The sequence below is a fragment of the Dermochelys coriacea genome, chromosome 23 (genome assembly GCF_009764565.3).
Source record: "Dermochelys coriacea isolate rDerCor1 chromosome 23, rDerCor1.pri.v4, whole genome shotgun sequence".
NCBI classification, from domain to species: Eukaryota; Metazoa; Chordata; order Testudines; family Dermochelyidae; genus Dermochelys; species Dermochelys coriacea.
Genome location: NC_050090.1, coordinates 13,795,267 through 13,811,364, shown reverse-complemented (window position 1 = coordinate 13,811,364; position 16,098 = coordinate 13,795,267). Strand labels below are relative to the sequence as shown.

Below are 16,098 nucleotides of genomic sequence, written 5' to 3'. Positions count from 1 at the left end.
ACCAAGGCCCGTGCTATTGGGCTGGGCGGGGGCTCGGTGCCAGGATGTGGCATCTGGAAAAGATCTGGGGTCATGTTGGAGAATCAGCTGACCACACAGGCACTACGGCCCAAAGGGGTAAGGCCAGCTGGGGCTGCACAAACAGGGGGATCTCGAAGAGTTTATTTCACCTCTGAGTTTGGCCTTGGTGCGACCGCAGCTGGACTCCAAGAAGGATGGTGCTCAATCGATAGGGCCCTACCAAATTCACGACCGTGAAAAACGTGGCACGGACCGTGAAATCTGGTCTCCCCTGTGAAATCTATATATTATCCTATGCTATACCGATTTCACGGGGGAGACCAGCGTTTCTCCAGCTGGGGGGCCTGAGACAAAAGGGGGTCATGGGGGGGTCACAAGGTTATTGTGGGGGGGGTCGCGGTATTGCCACCCTTACTTCTGTGCTGCCTTCAGAACTGGGTGGCCGGACAGCAGCAGCTGCTGGCTGAGGGCCCAGCTCTGAAGGCAGGGCTGCTGTCAGCAACAGCGCAGAAGTAAGGGTAGCCAGTACCGTGACCCCCTTTACAATCACCTTGTGATCCCCCTTTTGGGTCAGGACCCCTACAATTACACCACCATAACAGTTCAGAGTTGAATACCTGAACTCATGTCATTTACGATTTTTAAAATCCTATGACCCGTGAAATTGATCAACATGGACCATGAATTTGGTAGGGCCCCATCAATCGTCGAGGGGGCTGGAGAAGATTTGTCTCATGTGGGGAACAAATATTTAATCACAGGCCCCTCAGCCTGGCAGAGGATGGTTGGAGCCTGATCCCACGGCTGGAGGTAGGAGCTAGACGCATTCAGATGGCAAATTGGGGCCGGGTTTTGAAGAGGGAGGGGAAGTTACCAAGGGGCCTGGTGGATTCTCCTGCCCCGGCAATTACTCAACCGAGGTGGCTGGTTTTGGGGATCTGCTCTCGTCAACCGGGAATGAATTCAGGGCAGAGCCCTGGGTGGGGTCATACAGGAGGTCAAACGAGCTGATCACAAGGGTCCCCGCTGGCCATGAATCTATGAACCTAGGAATCATGGCATCAGACACTCACACACCCCCACCACAGCCACACACACCCCCACCACAGCCACACACCCCCCACCACAGCCAGGCAGTTCCAGGCCAGTAGTCATCCTGGTTGGGGGCGCAGGATGCGTCGGGTGCAGTTGAAAACCACCCCCACATACGCACGCATACACACACACACAGGGAACCAGCACCGAATGTGAGCAAACATCTCTCATGCATCCAGCACCCCTATGCTGGGTTCCCCCTCAATCCCACAACCCCCCACCCTGCGGTGATCCCTCCTTCCCTCCCCTCCCAGCCCCCTCTCCTGCTGGGTTCCCCCTCCACCCCACAGTCCCTCCACTGGGATCCCACTCCCCTCCACCCCACAGACCCCCTCCACCCCACAGTCCCTCCACTGGGATCCCACTCCCCTCCACCCCACAGACCCCCTCTGCTGGGGTCCCACTTTGCCCCCCTGGCCCCTATCACAGCCCCCCACCCTGCGATACTGCGTGGGTAGCACAGAACCCACAGCCCCACTGCTCAGCCCCGTCAGGGGATCGCTGAGCTGAGAGACCCCGGGGAGCTGAGTCAGTTTCTAGATGGGGCACGGGCGGGGGGCGGGGGGGAGCTGAGTGGCATGTGATGTCATCATTGTCACAGACAGAGAAACTTGCGCGCACACACAGTCTAGACACACACATCCCCAACCACAGAGACAGACAACCCCTAACCACAAACACACACACAACTCCAGCCACACAGACACAAATACACAGAACCCCAACCACATAGACACCTTCCCCCAACCACACACACACAAACACACAATCCCAGCCACACAGACACAAATACATAGAACCCTAACCACATAGACACCCCCGCAACCACACAGGCACACCCACCCACTATCACACAGACACACAACCCCAAGCACACAGACACACACAACCCCAACCACACAGATACACAACCCCAACCATGCAGACACCCCCAACCCCACAGACACACCCCCAACCATACAGACACACACAACCCCAACCATACACACACACAACGCCAAACACAGACACACAACCCCAACCATACACACACACAACCCCAAACATAGACACACAGACAAGCCCAAACACACAGATATAACCCCAAACACACAGAAATATAGAAACAACCCCAAACACACAGATCCAACCCCAAACACACAGACACAACCCCACACAGACACATTCACACGCACAGACAATCCCAAATATACATGCCAAACACACAGACACACTGACTCATAACCCCAAACACACAGACACACATACACACTCACACAACCCCACATACTCACGCACACATGCACAAACCCCAAACACACACACGCATGTATGCATGCACCTACAAAACCCAAATACACACCCAGAGACACACACAAACACACACAGATGCACCCATGCAGACCTGAGCGTGCACAGCCAGAGAGATGCCCCCACACACAGCCACAAACATTCCCACACATGTAGGAGACGCACAAACCCCACCCCCCTCACCCTAAGTGCGCATGAAGAAAACAGCCGCCACAAACACCCGTCGTCCCCCCCACACACAGCCACTCCCCCACACTGACTGCACACAGACAAATACCACCTGCTACTGCCTGTCTGCATCTCACTTGTCCCTGGGCAGGGCGGGGGGGGGGGTCTAGTGGTTAGAGCAGGGGGACTGGGGGTCTGGACTCTTGGGTTCTATCCCTGGCTCTGGGAGGGGAGTGGTGTCTTGTGGTTAGAGCAAGGGGGCTGGGGATTCAGCACAGTTAGCTTCTCACACAAATACCAGGTTAGGAGAAAAACACCCAGTAAATCAGCAGCTTAATTCTCCACCATTTGTGGCGACTGGGCACTTTACAGCTTCCCCAATGAAAAGGGAGATTTACAGGCTCCCGGCTCAGCCTGGGCCACCAGCCATGGGCTGTGTCTGGGATGGGGGAGTGGGCCAAGGGGAACTGGCCAGACCTCAAAGGGCTACAGACACATGGCCTTTCAGACTAGTCACCCCTGACTGCAGCAGGGGCAGGGCTGGGTTCTGATCTCAGCTAGAGCAGTATAAAATCCATGCGATCAGACTCAGGCCTGGGACGGAGGATTCGTTAACATTATTCTCTCCACTCCAGTTCCACTGTCCATTTCCATTGAGATGGTCCCTCTCCCCACTCCTTTCTGCTGCCTTTTTCATCCTGCTTCTTTTCCTCCTAAACTTCCCCTAAGACAGACATAAACCCTGTGAAAGGTTTGGCATGAGATGGGGGGATCCGGTGTTTGCAACCCCTCTCTTCCTTTTATCATACACTCAACGGCTTCCAACGTTTTCTTTGGAAGTTGATCTCAATCCCACCCGAAGGGTGGCAATGCCAGGGTCCCCACCACATGCTGGGCACCTCCCATGTGATGCCAGGCGCCCTGGCCTCCCAACGGCTGCGGCTCATACTGGGTGGAGCAAGTCTACGATCTACAGGCCATGGTCAGTTGGCAATTAAAATAAACCAGCCCGGATGCATCCTGCCCCCAGGTATCAGACTGCCTCAAGTGCGCCGAGCACCAATTAATTCAACCAAGGTCCCTATGCAATGCCCACCGAAATCAGCGGGGAAACGCCCATTGATGGGTCAGTTCTCCAGCAGATGACTTCCCTGGAGCTAGGCCGATTTATGCCAGCCAGGGACCTGGTCCCACAGGTAGTACTCTGGTTTGCGAGGTCTCACCCTGCTCCCACTGAATCTAGAGCAAAACCCCTGTGGGTTTCATGGGGGGGCAGGACTAGCCCCGGTCTGGGGAGAGACGCACGGGCCATACAGAGGCTGCGTTATCTAGGGAATCATTTCCCAAACAAGGGTTCCCAACTCACCAGTGGGTCGCAGGGAGATTCTAGATGGGTTGCCTTAGTGAAAAGTCGGGGAAGCACTGCTCTGCTGGCCAGGGAACTGGCTCGGGATAGGAGTCATGGGATCTATTCCTCCGGCACAACAGGGCAGGGATCTCAGCTGGGCAGGAACTGGCTCTTGCTCTGTGTCTATGCAGTGCCTGGCACAATTGGCTCCTGATCTCAGCTGGGCAGGGCCTGTCTCTCGCTGGGTCTGTGCAGCGCCTGGCGCCTGGGCAAGTCTACACCTGCGTCTCTGAAGCGCCTGACGCCACTATCACACACATAATAGTACAAGCAGTATTACTGCAATGCCTTTTCCGTTGTCCTGACTTGTCTTATTGGGATCCGGGAAGTGGGTGAGCGAAGCCCGTCCACCGCTAAAGGATCCCCCCAGCCTAAAAGGGGATCCACAGGACTTAGATACCAAAAAATTCCGGGGGACAAGTAATGAAATAACAGGGACAGGAGTATGGTCAAAGGGTCAAACGAAGGGAACCGGACAGGGACACCGAGCAGAGAACCCTGGACAGCGCCCACTGCTCCTCAAAGGCATCAAGGGAGTCAGAGGACGCCGCCCAGAGGAACTCTACCCGGATACGTGAATGGACCAAGGATCGGAAATAGGCCCCACAGTCACAGGAGACTCCATCGGCCAACCTCCTCACTCTGGTTTTATAGATGACCATTTTAGCTAGGGCCAGGAGGAGGTTGACCAGGAGATCCCGTGACTTTGTGGGGCCACGGATAGGGAGTGCCTAGATAAGGTGAGGGGAAAAGTGCAACCAATGGCGGCCGCTCCCCCACTGGGACGGGAAGGGGGTTCACCCCCACACAGCAATGGCGGCCGCTCCCCCACGGGGACGGGAAGGGGGTTCGACCCCACACAGCAATGGCGGCCGCTCCCCCACTGGGACGGGAAGGGGGTTCACCCCCACACAGCAATGGCGGCCGCTCCCCCACTGGGACGGGAAGGGGGTTCGACCCCACACAGCAATGGCGGCCGCTCCCCCACTGGGACGGGAAGGGGGTTCGACCCCACACAGCACTGGCGGCCGCTCCCCCACGGGGACGGGAAGGGGGTTCACCCCCACACAGCAATGGCGGCCGCTCCCCCACGGGGACGGGAAGGGGGTTCGACCCCACACAGCAATGGCGGCCGCTCCCCCACGGGGACGGGAAGGGGGTTCGACCCCACACAGCAATGGCGGCCGCTCCCCCACGGGGACGGGAAGGGGGTTCACCCCCACACAGCACTGGCGGCCGCTCCCCCACTGGGACGGGAAGGGGGTTCACCCCCACACAGCAATGGCGGCCGCTCCCCCACTGGGACGGGAAGGGGGTTCACCCCCACACAGCAATGGCGGCCGCTCCCCCACGGGGACGGGAAGGGGGTTCGACCCCACACAGCAATGGCGGCCGCTCCCCCACTGGGACGGGAAGGGGGTTCACCCCCACACAGCAATGGCGGCCGCTCCCCCACGGGGACGGGAAGGGGGTTCGACCCCACACAGCAATGGCGGCCGCTCCCCCACTGGGACGGGAAGGGGGTTCACCCCCACACAGCAATGGCGGCCGCTCCCCCACTGGGACGGGAAGGGGGTTCGACCCCACACAGCACTGGCGGCCGCTCCCCCACGGGGACGGGAAGGGGGTTCGACCCCACACAGCAATGGCGGCCGCTCCCCCACTGGGACGGGAAGGGGGTTCGACCCCACACAGCAATGGCGGCCGCTCCCCCACTGGGACGGGAAGGGGGTTCACCCCCACACAGCAATGGCGGCCGCTCCCCCACTGGGACGGGAAGGGGGTTCACCCCCACACAGCAATGGCGGCCGCTCCCCCACTGGGACGGGAAGGGGGTTCGACCCCACACAGCAATGGCGGCCGCTCCCCCACTGGGACGGGGCTTCACACCCCCCCAGCAATGGCCACCCCCAGCCACTCTCCCACGCGCATACGACCCTCTAGGCGTCTCTCTCTCGCTATGACCCCGGGAGCGTTCAGTCATTGGCCAGCGTGGGGCGCGAGGCTCCCCCCCTCCATCGGTCATTGGGGCCCGCGACGCCCGGCCATTGGTCGACGCTTCGGAGGGCGGAGCCTTTCCCGTGCCATATAAAAGGCAGCCTCCGGCTACGCCGCTCTCTTTTTTTCAACCGCCATCGCTGTAGCTGCTAGTGTGAGGTGAGGGCAGGGCAGGGCAGGGCGCGCTCGGCCAGGCGGCCGCGGAGGAGGCGAGGGCTGGGTTGGGCCGGGCCGGGCCGAGGGACGAGCGCGCGGCAAAAGGAGGGCGCGCGGGGCTGCCGGGGGGGGGGCGCATGCGCAGAGGCGGCAGGCGCGCTAGAGACATGGGCGCGTGCGGCCCCTGGGCCTGGCGCGCGCTGTTGCTGCACCGGGAGGGGTTTGCGGGGGGGGGGGGGGTCACAGCACGTAGCCCGGGAGGCTCTCTCCCCCCCCCCCAGCCCCGTGCTGGGGGCGGGATTCGTCTCCCTCCGCCTGGTGCAGCGGGGTCGGGCAAGTGGCTCCCCTTGTTGTGCCTCAGTTTCCCTATCTGCAAAGCGCCCGGAGCGCTGCGGGGTTCTCGCAAACAGGGCTGCGAAGGAGAGGCCACCTGTCCCCGAGCCAAAGCTGCCCCCCTTCCTGCCCACAGGGCACCCACTAAACACCCCCCGAGTGCCCCTGTTGCTTCTTGCCTTGCGGCGAGCCGGCCCGCGGCGCCTCCCTCTTCACCCCGGCACGGGAGGGGCCCTGGACTCTGCTGGCTGCACGGGCCTGGCAGCCCTGGGGCCACCGTCTTCGTGCATGGTGTCGCTTTCGCCCCTGATTCCTGTAACGAGGATTGGGTCCTTGGCACCGTGCAGTGGGTTGTGTAACTGCTGCGCTTGGTGCTACACAACAGACTCCCCCTCTGAGGGCTTGTGGGTCCCGGCTTCATAACTTGGCTGAGTTCATTGCATCCACCACGGGCTCTTGGCATCCCAGCCCTCTGCAATCCCCCACCCTTATGCCAGGGGCTGTATGTGCTCCCTTCTCTAAACCAGTGTCCTGTCTGACAGCAGTCCGTCCGTCCCCCCCCGGGAAAAGCTGTACCCTGGGTTTGTGGGGTGGCTGGGGATGCAGCAGAATTGGCCTGTCTCTTCCTAGCTCATTCCCTCTGCCTCTCCCACAGGGGCCACCATGCCCGTTGCCAGGAGCTGGGTGTGCCGGAAGACCTATGTCACCCCCCGGCGCCCCTTTGAGAAATCCCGCCTTGACCAGGAGCTGAAGCTCATTGGTGAGTTTTGGGGGTGGGGGGGGGCTCAGCTGGTGCCTGCCTGGAGCTCACAGGGGGCACTGTGCTGCAGGGGGGTGGGGGGCTCATAGGGGGCACTGCTCCAGGGAGTGGGGCAAGGACACTCTCCCTTGGCAGTCAGGGCTGGCCCTGGGGCAATCTTAAGGGGCGGTGGAGTGCAGGGAGTAGGGTGGGGGGCTCAGCAGGGGGTGCTCTCACTTGCAGTCAGGGCTGGCACTAGGGGGTGCTGTGCCACCATATGCAACTTGTGTTAGATGCAGCATTAATGGCCCAGTGATTGTTTTCTGATCTTTAGGAGATTTAACCCCATTAGGCCAGGTGATATTCAGCCTGCTGCACCTCTAGTCCGTGGGATAGTCCTGAACCATGTCCTAGCGACTGGTGAGGGGGGTCCCCATATAACCAGCCCCTGCGCCCCACCCCAGAAGTGGCTCCCTGTTGGTAACAGCCTTGCTCCTCCCCAGGTGAATACGGGCTGCGGAACAAGCGTGAGGTTTGGCGGGTGAAGTTCACCCTGGCCAAGATCCGCAAGGCGGCCCGCGAGCTGCTCACGCTGGATGAGAAGGACCCCAAGCGCCTCTTTGAAGGTAGGGGGACAGGATATGGGGGGTGGCATGGTGGGGGGTGCTGGGAGCTGGTCCCAGCAGATGCCTGAAGTTGTTAGGAGGGAAAGGGGCAGGGTCCCTGGGGTCTGACTCCCCTGTCTCTCCACTTCTCCCCCCACAGGCAATGCCCTGCTGCGGCGGCTGGTGCGCATCGGGGTGCTGGATGAGGGCAAGATGAAGTTGGATTATATCCTGGGCCTCAAGATCGAGGATTTCCTGGAGCGACGCCTCCAGACCCAGGTCTTCAAGCTGGGCCTGGCCAAATCCATCCACCATGCCCGGGTGCTGATCCGCCAGAGGCACATCCGGTAGGGTAGCTGTGTACCATGCGGGGTGTGTGTGGGGGGGGTTCTAATGAGTTACATCAGGGGTGAGGGCTGGGAGCCAGGACTCCTGGGTTCTCTTCCCTGGCTCTGGGAGGGGAGGGTCTAGTAGTGGGTTACAGCAGGGGGTGGGGGCTGGGAGCCAGGACTCCTGGGTTCAGTTATTGACTCTGCCACCTGAATCTGCTTGGTTTGCTGGGGTAGTAGCTCCCCCAGGTGGTGAGTTTGTGAGGAGGGGCCATGTGGCAGGCAGGTCAGTGGCCCCGTTCTTGGTGACTGACCCTGCCAAGGACTCGGGGCAAAGCTGATCCCAAGGATGCGGGGAGTTTGGCTGTTACTTTGACCCTCCCCGTGCTAAAGCTTTGCTCTTGCTGTGTTGTGTAGCCCTCCTGGATGAGCCTGTGAGGTGCATGGAGCCCTCTGCCCAGAGGGGCGGGCTCTGGCCTGGGGAGCCCCCCGGTTGGTCTAACCCTGCACTCCAGGTAGTGGGCGGTAGGGCCGCCTGTGTCGGCAAGGCTCACTGCGGCAGAGCCGTACACCTTGCGAAGGGTCAGGCCGTTCCACCAGCCCCCTGCGCTTGGGGCTGCTGCACAGGTAACGAGTCACCGCCTGCTCCCTGCCCCACACTGGGAGGGGTCTGTGAATGGAGATTGGATCCCAGGGCTACCTGGGAATGGAGCTTTGTTCAGTGGGACCTGGTTCTGATCTCAGCTCCCCTGGTGTCAATCTGGAGTCACTCTTCTTTTGCAGTGGGAATAGGGTTGGCTTCTCTACTCTCTACTCCCCTAGCATCAATCCAGAGGGTCACCCCTTTTCTTTGGATGACTCTGGATTCACACCTGGTAACAGCAGGAGCTGGCTTGGAGGGTAGGGAGGAGGGGACTGGGGATCTAGGAGCAGCTGGCTCTGGGGAATGTCTGGGAGGAGCTAAGAGATGGCAAAGGGGTGGGGCATTTTCCCCCAGGGTTGCATGTTAAATCCTGAGGGGGTTCCATTGCCCCAGAGCACTGTGGGTAGGTGGCTTCCTGTGCCTGCCCTCACTCCTCTCCCCTTCCCCAGTGTGCGGAAGCAGGTCGTGAACATCCCATCCTTCATCGTGCGCCTGGACTCGCAGAAGCACATCGACTTCTCGCTGCGCTCGCCCTATGGGGGCGGCCGGCCTGGCCGTGTCAAGAGGAAGAATGCCAAGAAGGGGCAGGGTGGCGCTGGCGGGGCGGATGAGGAAGAGGAGGATTAAAGGCCTGGGTGGTTCCCCCTGCTGGGCAGCCTGCACTGCTGTATCTCTCAATAAACCAGTTTGGAGTGGAGCTTGTACTGGAGCTGAACTGGACTTCCCCTCCCCCTCGGGATTGGACTGTTAGTGGGGTTGTGCCATGGGGCCATCAGGGCTGCTGGACCCCAGCTTCACAGCAAATGCTCAGACCTCTGAGTCTTGGACCTCACGGGGGGGGGGGGGGTGCTCTGGACTGTGAGCGGGAGGCCCTTTGCAGTGTTGCTGTGTCTCCTGGGCCCTGCAGCAAGCAGTTCCCCAGCTTGCTGTCTGGAAGGGAGCCCTGTCCTGCCTGCTGCTTGTCCTTCCCCCTCGGTCTGGTCCAGCTGTGCAGGCTGCATGGATCTGCCTGTTTCCACGGTGGGGTTGGGTTGGAGAGTTAACCCTGATCAGTGGCTGGCTGATGCTAATGGGGGTGGAGGCTACTCCCAGGAAGGGGAAGTAGCTGGGGGCTGTGTCACAAAGGCCCATGGGGCATAGTTCAGTGTGGCTGGGCCCTCCCTCACCCCACCCCCCAGCTCGACATGGGGGGAGGAGCTTGGCCTGTTTGTGCCCTGGGCTGGGTTCTCTGGGTGCTGGCTGCTTCGGGGCATTTCTAGGAAGCCTGTGTTCTGGGGTTAGACTGGTCATGGGGGTGGGGGAAGAGGAGTATCCCACCCTCACTCTGAATGGTCCCCTGGGTCCTAGCCCCTCTGGCCCAATGCTGCCCCAGCAAAGCTGTTGGGGGGGGTGGGGGGGGATTTCCTTCAGTGCTGGGGTCTGGGTACATGGGTAGGAGGTGTGCCATGGCCTTGGGGGGCTTCAAGGAGAGGGGAAAGGCCCATTCTCTGAGGGACTTGAGGTGGGACCCCTGCCCTGCCATTTCCTGCCTCATGGGGCTGGGGGATACCAGGCTGCCCTGAGCTAGACCTCACTCCCCTTGTATCGGTGCCAGAAGCTGGCAGGGGGCATCTTGGGATGGATCGGTGGGGGTGTCACGTGTTCTGTTCATTCCCTGGGGGGCACCTGGCTCTGGCAGAAGTTGGGATCTGGGGCTAGCTGGACCTTTGGTCTGACCCAGTCTGGCTGGTCTTCGCTCACCCCAGGAGTCCTCCCGGCCTCAGAAGGGGGTTAGGGCCCCTGCCTGCCCAAGAAGCAAACGGGGCAGCAAGCAACTGGCTGCACAGTGGCTTTATGGGGGGCTGGTTAAGGAGAAGGGGGTGAGACCTGCCCTGTGCCCAGCACTTGGTGCTGTATCACCTGGGGGAGCCCCACCCCCAGAGGGAGGTGGGTCCAGGGCTGGACCCTGCTGGGAAATGTAGGTGAAAGGCTGGAGCTGTGCCAGGGATGGGAAAGGGGGGGGTTGGGGGAACAGCCCTGGGCTGTGATAAATGGCACGGTGCAACTGGGGGCCCCACACACTGGCCCCTCAGCCTGGCCCCTGGGGGAAGCGAAAGCCGGAGGGGTGGAAGCAGCTGGGTTATTTTTTCCCTGAACTGTGGAGGAGATTTTCAGTAACTTTGCTCCCCTGAGTCAGCAGATGTGGTGCCAAGAGCCTTACGGGAACAGCTGGGTGTGGAAGGGGGTCAGGATGGGGACACTGCTAGATGCAGCAGCCTCTGGGGTGGGGCGGGGGGGCTGTTTACAGGAGGATCCCTCAACCAGCACGGAGCTGCAGCCACTGCCAGGGAACGGGCATGGGGCCTTTCCCCTCTAGGGGACACCAGCCCGGCTCTGGTCCCAGGCCTGGGTCTTGGCTGGCTCATGGGGTTTTTCCCCCTTAGGGTGTGGGGGCTCTGAGGGGCTGCCCCTGTATCCCCTGGGTCCCAGGCAGCCCCAAAGCAGCGGCGGGAGGCAGGATGCAGCAGACCGAGGTTTATTCTGTCCCGATGCAGCGGTACAAGCCGCCTGGCACACGGCCAGCCTGGCTGGCGGTAACGGGGCCACGAGCGCTCCTGGCGGGAGACGAGGTCCGTGAGGTTGGCGTGACGCCCTCCAGGGGATGAGGTGGGAGCCCTGCCACGGTCCGATCCGGCTCCTCTGGGAATAGAGGGGATTCAGACCCCATGCCCTTCCCAGAGCTGGGGAGAGAACCCAGGAGTCCTGGCTCCTAGACCCCTCACTCCAATCGTCAGATTCCCCCTCCCCGGAGCGGGAGAGAGAACCTTGGAGTCCTGGCTTCCAGTCCCCACCAATTCCTGTGTCCCCCTCCCATTTCTTATCCTGGGTCCCAGCCCTGGCCCAAAGAGCCCCATCCACTCTAGTCCCCTCTCCCCCACACTCCGGAGCTGCCATGGGGCTGATGCTAATCTGCCCCTCCCCCTGCCCCCGGTCTCTCCCAACCCTGTGGTGGTGGGTTTTCCACAGGGATGTGGGGTACAGACCCCTTCCCTGGTCTTCCTCCCACCCTGCTGGAAATACCTGGGGTGTCCCAGAGGGGGTCCTGCCTCCCACGAGCGTTGGGGGGCAGGGTGTCCTGAGCACAGGTGGCGGGTCCCCCCTCTCCCCACCCGCTGTGCAGACAGTTCAGTAGGGCCTGGGGCATGGCCCCCTAGCAGCGCAGGGAGTTGCGTAGGGCCCGGGGCACGGGCAGCCCCTCCAGATCGGGGCCCCCTGTCCCTGCCCGGACGCTGGCCCGCACGGCCCGCCGGCACAGCTCCTGCAGCGAGGCCACCTTGCAGCGCAGCGGGCGGGCGAGCGCCAGGGGCTCGGGGCGGCTGCCCTGGGCCTCCAGGTAGTAGGGGGCCCCCGGGTTCCCGGCCCGCCCCAGGTAGTGCTCCACCAGCTGCACCACGCAGGCGAAGGCGGGCGGGCAGGGGGCTCCCGGCTGGGTCTCCAGGTGGAAGGCGGCTCCCTGCTGCTGGATGCGCAGGTTGGTGATGCCGGCCCCGGTGCGGAGGCTGAGGGTGAAGAGGTGCCGGTGGTCGGAGGAGTCGCGGACCAGGAAAGCCCCCGGCGGGTGGGGGCTCAGCAGCCGCTTGGCCTCCGCCCCCGACAGGCTGCCCCAGTAGAAGCCGCTGGCCTCCAGCCGCTCCAGCGCTGTCTCCACCCGCTCGAAGTCCCCGCAGAAGCTCCGGTAGCGGTAGGACAGGCCGGGGGGCTGCGGGGCGGGGGGCCCACTCATGGCCGCCGGGGGGTCCGGGCAGCAGTGCAGGCAGGGCCAGCACAGCGGGACCATCGCGCTGCCCAGGCCAGATTCTCCTCCCCCCACTGCCCACCCTGCCGAGTCCTCCTGCTCACCGGGGTCCCTCCCGCGGGATCATCTGTGGAGAGAAGGGGGGAGAGGGGTCAATGGAAATGTGGATGTGGGGAGCCCGGGGCTGTGGGTCAGGCGTGAGGGGCGTCTCAGGGCAGGTACGTGCAAGTTTTCGCACAGAATCCAACGCCGGCTATTAACGTGCCTCATGACCTAACAACCCTGGGGCTGGGGAGAGAACCCAGGAGTCCTGGCCCCCAGGCTCCCTTCTCTAACCAGTCTAATATTGGAATCACTTCCAGGTGTAGAGGGGTGTGTGTACACTTACTTGTGTGCTAGGATTTCTGTGCAGGACACACACAGCGACAGAGGTGCACACAAGCAGGCTCAGACACACTTGTACCCCACAGTAACATACCCTTAGAGTCAACTACAACGTCCACCACACACACACACGTACACAAACATCACACTGTGCCAGCCAACAACACACAGCAAACAGCACCCCATACAGTTTCACACAAACACACACAGTTACAAACACACATTCCCAGAAGCACCTCTGCATACCAGGGATATACAGCTAAGTTATGTAGATACACACACATAATCACACCCCACAGAAGAACACACACACACCATAGATTTTTAGGTGTATGTGTGCGCCTGCCGCCCTGTGCTGGAGGGGATGAGCTCTGCACTGTGTGTGTTTGTATACACACCATACACTTAAGACACACCCACAAAATATACACACAAAAGCAAACCACCCCCATATCCACACACTTATAACACACTCCTCAGAAACCTCATCACAGATCTACACACGCAACATATTATTCCATATAATTATACACAGACACTGAAAACACACCTGTGCAAACACAAGCATTCACAACAACCCATACACACACCCTCTCACACACGTATAACATACAAATGTACACAGATATGGTAAACACAAAGATAAATATATATCTCCTGTGTGTCTGGTTTTCTTTGTGTACATTATACACAAAGCATGAGAGGCGCACACACACACACACACACACACACACACACACACACACACAGGAGTGTGTGGAACACACTCATGGACAAAACATGTATACATTCACACCAACAAAATATGCAAACATACTCATAACATATACAAACAAAATGTACACCCACCCACTCAATCCTCCCCTCAAAATGTACACACACAATCCTCCCCTCCCCACACAAGATGTACACATGCATACACACACAAAATGTACACACAATACACACACACTCCTCCCCACACAAAATGTACACACACACAATCCTCCCCACACAATGTACACGCACCTACAAAATGTACACGCACACACAATCCTCCCCACACATGCACACACAATCCTCCCCACACACGCACACACAGACAAACACATGCACACCACCACAAACTCTTCTGCTCTCTGCCTGCCGCTGCTCCAGCCCAGCAGCCCCAGAGTACAGGGAGCAAATCCCACTCGGTCTCTGTGTGTGTGTGTGTGGGGGGGGGGGGGGGACATTTTAAGGCTGCGCCAAATTCACCCCCTACTCCAACTTCCTCCAGGAAACCCTGAGGCTGGAACAAACCTCTAGCTCCGGGGGAACAGGAACTCTTGCTGGGCCTAAAAAACAAGAAATCCAGCCGGTAGATTATTTCAAACCAAGCTCTTATAAAAAAACCTGACCCTATGAAATGAACTAAGGGCCCGAGCTGCATCGGGCTCCACGGAATCGGAGAGCCCGGTTCTGGGAACCCTTTTCCTAAGGCTCACGCACACCCTCCAGGATCAAGGCCTCGAGCCTGGCACAGGTTTCCGCACCCGCTTGGATTTGTCCCATTGATTGCAGCGAAACACACTCCCGCACACGTCACTTCTTTGGAAGTACCGGGGCCCAGAGCCAGTGTGACGGGCACCTGCAGCCCAGGCATCCCAGTGTGAGCCCAAGTGAGTCCAATGCATCCGATGAAGTGAGCTGTAGCTCACGAAAGCTTGTGCTCAAATAAATTTGTTAGTCTCTAAGGTGCCACAAGTACTCCTTTTCTTTTTGCAAGTAACTGCACTAAATGTCAAAAAACCCAACTGGCCCCAACTAGCAAGTGTGAACGGGGACGGGGTGGAAGGTAATAGGTGCGGGTATTAGACAAAGCCCTGAATATCGGCATGGTCCTTATAAAATCAAGACATCCAGTCCCCCATAACCCCAAATAACTAACCTAAAACCAATGTTAAAAAAACCCCCAACCAGCCTAGAAACTGACCCCAAATAACTAACCTAAAACCAATGTTAACCCCCCACCCCCAACCAGCCCAGAAACTGACCCCCAAATAACTAACCTAAAACCAATGTTAAAAAAATAAACCCCAAGTGTAAACTGACCCCAAATCAGTAGGATATTAACAATTAATTAATGGCAGAATTAAAATAGTGGCAAAGAGAGAAATCAAAAATCAGGAGGGTGGGGGGGAGGAGGACAAAAATTGCCCTTAAAAAAATATCCGGTGAAAACATTAAAATAATCCCTTTAAACGAGTCATTAGAAAGCTCGTCCTTCAAATCAATCAGCCCCCAATTTCTCCCAGGCAGTCCCCTTCTTAATGATGATTGTTGTTATCCTCATTAACAGCCCCGCTCCTTGGAGCAAGGAGTTGGGTGTTGCTAAAAGTACCCTAAAGTCCCATTGTCTTGCCAACTGCTATGCTTCATGGGTGACGGGGGACAGGGGTCAGCGGGGCAAATTTGGGGGCAGTTGTGCCAGGGGTGCCCTAGGTCCAGCCCCCCCGCGCGCAAAAAAAAAAAAAAAATCTACTTGCAAAATCCCCTGGTTGTAGTTTTTGTGAGTGTCTGCCCATGGTAGCTCCCGCCCCACCCCCGAAATAATCGCCCGTTTTAACTCACCCCTTTCTGACCCCAAACCAGTCCAGATTGATGCGATTTCGCTAGCAGCCCGTGTAGACCTACTCTGGCGTGCTGAGAAGGGAAGCTATTCCTGGAGTCCTCGCAGGGCAGAGGGGGGAGGGAAACAAAGCAAATCAACTCCACTCCCCCAAGTCACAGGAAAGCCTCCCCCTTGGGGGGTACATCCTGGCCAGACAGCCGGCCCCCCAATTTCCCCGGGGGGGAGCAGGGCCTCTGGAGAGGGGAGCTACCGGGAAGCCGCTGTAGGCACCGCAGGGGGAAGGAGGAAAAACCACTTTCCCTTTCGCACAAGCAGGAGGCTTGGATGCAGGAGTTGTGGGTCGGGGGTGGGGGGAGGGCGGCGGCGGCGGCGGCGGAAAGGTCTTTGCCCCCCCCCAGCCCGGCCCCTAATCTCGTCAATTTCACACCCCACCCCTCCGGCTCAGGCTGATATTGACACTCGGCCAGAGTCTCTCCTGGCTGGACTGGGGAGGGGGGTGTATCCTGGGGTGGGGGTCTCATATTTATTTTTGTGAATGGCCCCCATCCCCCTCCCATTGGC

General features: G+C 59.5%; 5 protein-coding genes across 7 annotated transcripts in view; 4 read left to right on the top strand and 1 right to left on the bottom strand.

Moving 5' to 3' along the window:
• Nucleotides 1-16,098, top strand: part of LOC119847133 (immunoglobulin superfamily member 1-like) — a 660,993-nt gene that overhangs the window by 111,644 nt on the left and 533,251 nt on the right. The gene's annotated exons all lie outside the window — the stretch shown is intronic.
• The window catches only part of LOC119847459 (leukocyte immunoglobulin-like receptor subfamily A member 6), a 652,437-nt gene that overhangs the window by 103,088 nt on the left and 533,251 nt on the right, over nt 1-16,098 (top strand). The window lies entirely within an intron of this gene.
• LOC119846912 (immunoglobulin superfamily member 1-like) overlaps nt 1-16,098 on the top strand; it is a 615,137-nt gene that overhangs the window by 94,725 nt on the left and 504,314 nt on the right. The gene's annotated exons all lie outside the window — the stretch shown is intronic.
• On the top strand, nt 6,096-9,482 carry RPS9 (ribosomal protein S9). Its single transcript, XM_038381717.2, has 5 exons — nt 6,096-6,139; nt 7,125-7,229; nt 7,712-7,834; nt 7,974-8,160; nt 9,235-9,482. The coding sequence occupies exons 2-5, from the start codon at nt 7,133-7,135 to the stop codon at nt 9,410-9,412; spliced, it is 585 nt and encodes a 194-aa protein (XP_038237645.1). The 5' UTR covers nt 6,096-6,139; nt 7,125-7,132; the 3' UTR covers nt 9,413-9,482.
• Nucleotides 11,285-16,032, bottom strand: LOC119847228 (suppressor of cytokine signaling 3-like). Of its 3 annotated transcripts, none has more exons than XM_043501248.1 (3): nt 15,537-16,032; nt 14,157-14,260; nt 11,285-12,687 (listed from the first exon to the last, which is right to left on the bottom strand). In XM_043501248.1, exon 3 carries the CDS (start codon nt 12,600-12,602, stop codon nt 11,976-11,978), a length of 627 nt encoding a protein of 208 aa, XP_043357183.1. In that variant the 5' UTR covers nt 12,603-12,687; nt 14,157-14,260; nt 15,537-16,032; the 3' UTR covers nt 11,285-11,975. The 3 variants fall into 3 exon arrangements, with proteins under 3 accessions (XP_043357183.1, XP_038237751.1, XP_038237752.1); XM_038381823.2 differs by having other exon boundaries at nt 14,226-14,260; XM_038381824.2 differs by lacking the exon at nt 14,157-14,260.

What these genes read in the sequence shown, in the direction of transcription:
- RPS9 (XM_038381717.2), top strand. Translation starts at nt 7,133, where the DNA reads ATGCCCGTTGCCAGGAGCTGGGTGTGCCGGAAGACCTATGTCACCCCC. An exon ending in CCAGGAGCTGAAGCTCATTG is followed by an intron (nt 7,230 to 7,711) that starts GTGAGTTTTGGG and finishes GCTCCTCCCCAG; the next exon opens with GTGAATACGGGCTGCGGAAC. An exon ending in CCCCAAGCGCCTCTTTGAAG is followed by an intron (nt 7,835 to 7,973) that starts GTAGGGGGACAG and finishes CTCCCCCCACAG; the next exon opens with GCAATGCCCTGCTGCGGCGG.
- LOC119847228 (XM_043501248.1), bottom strand. Translation starts at nt 12,602, where the DNA reads ATGGTCCCGCTGTGCTGGCCCTGCCTGCACTGCTGCCCGGACCCCCCG.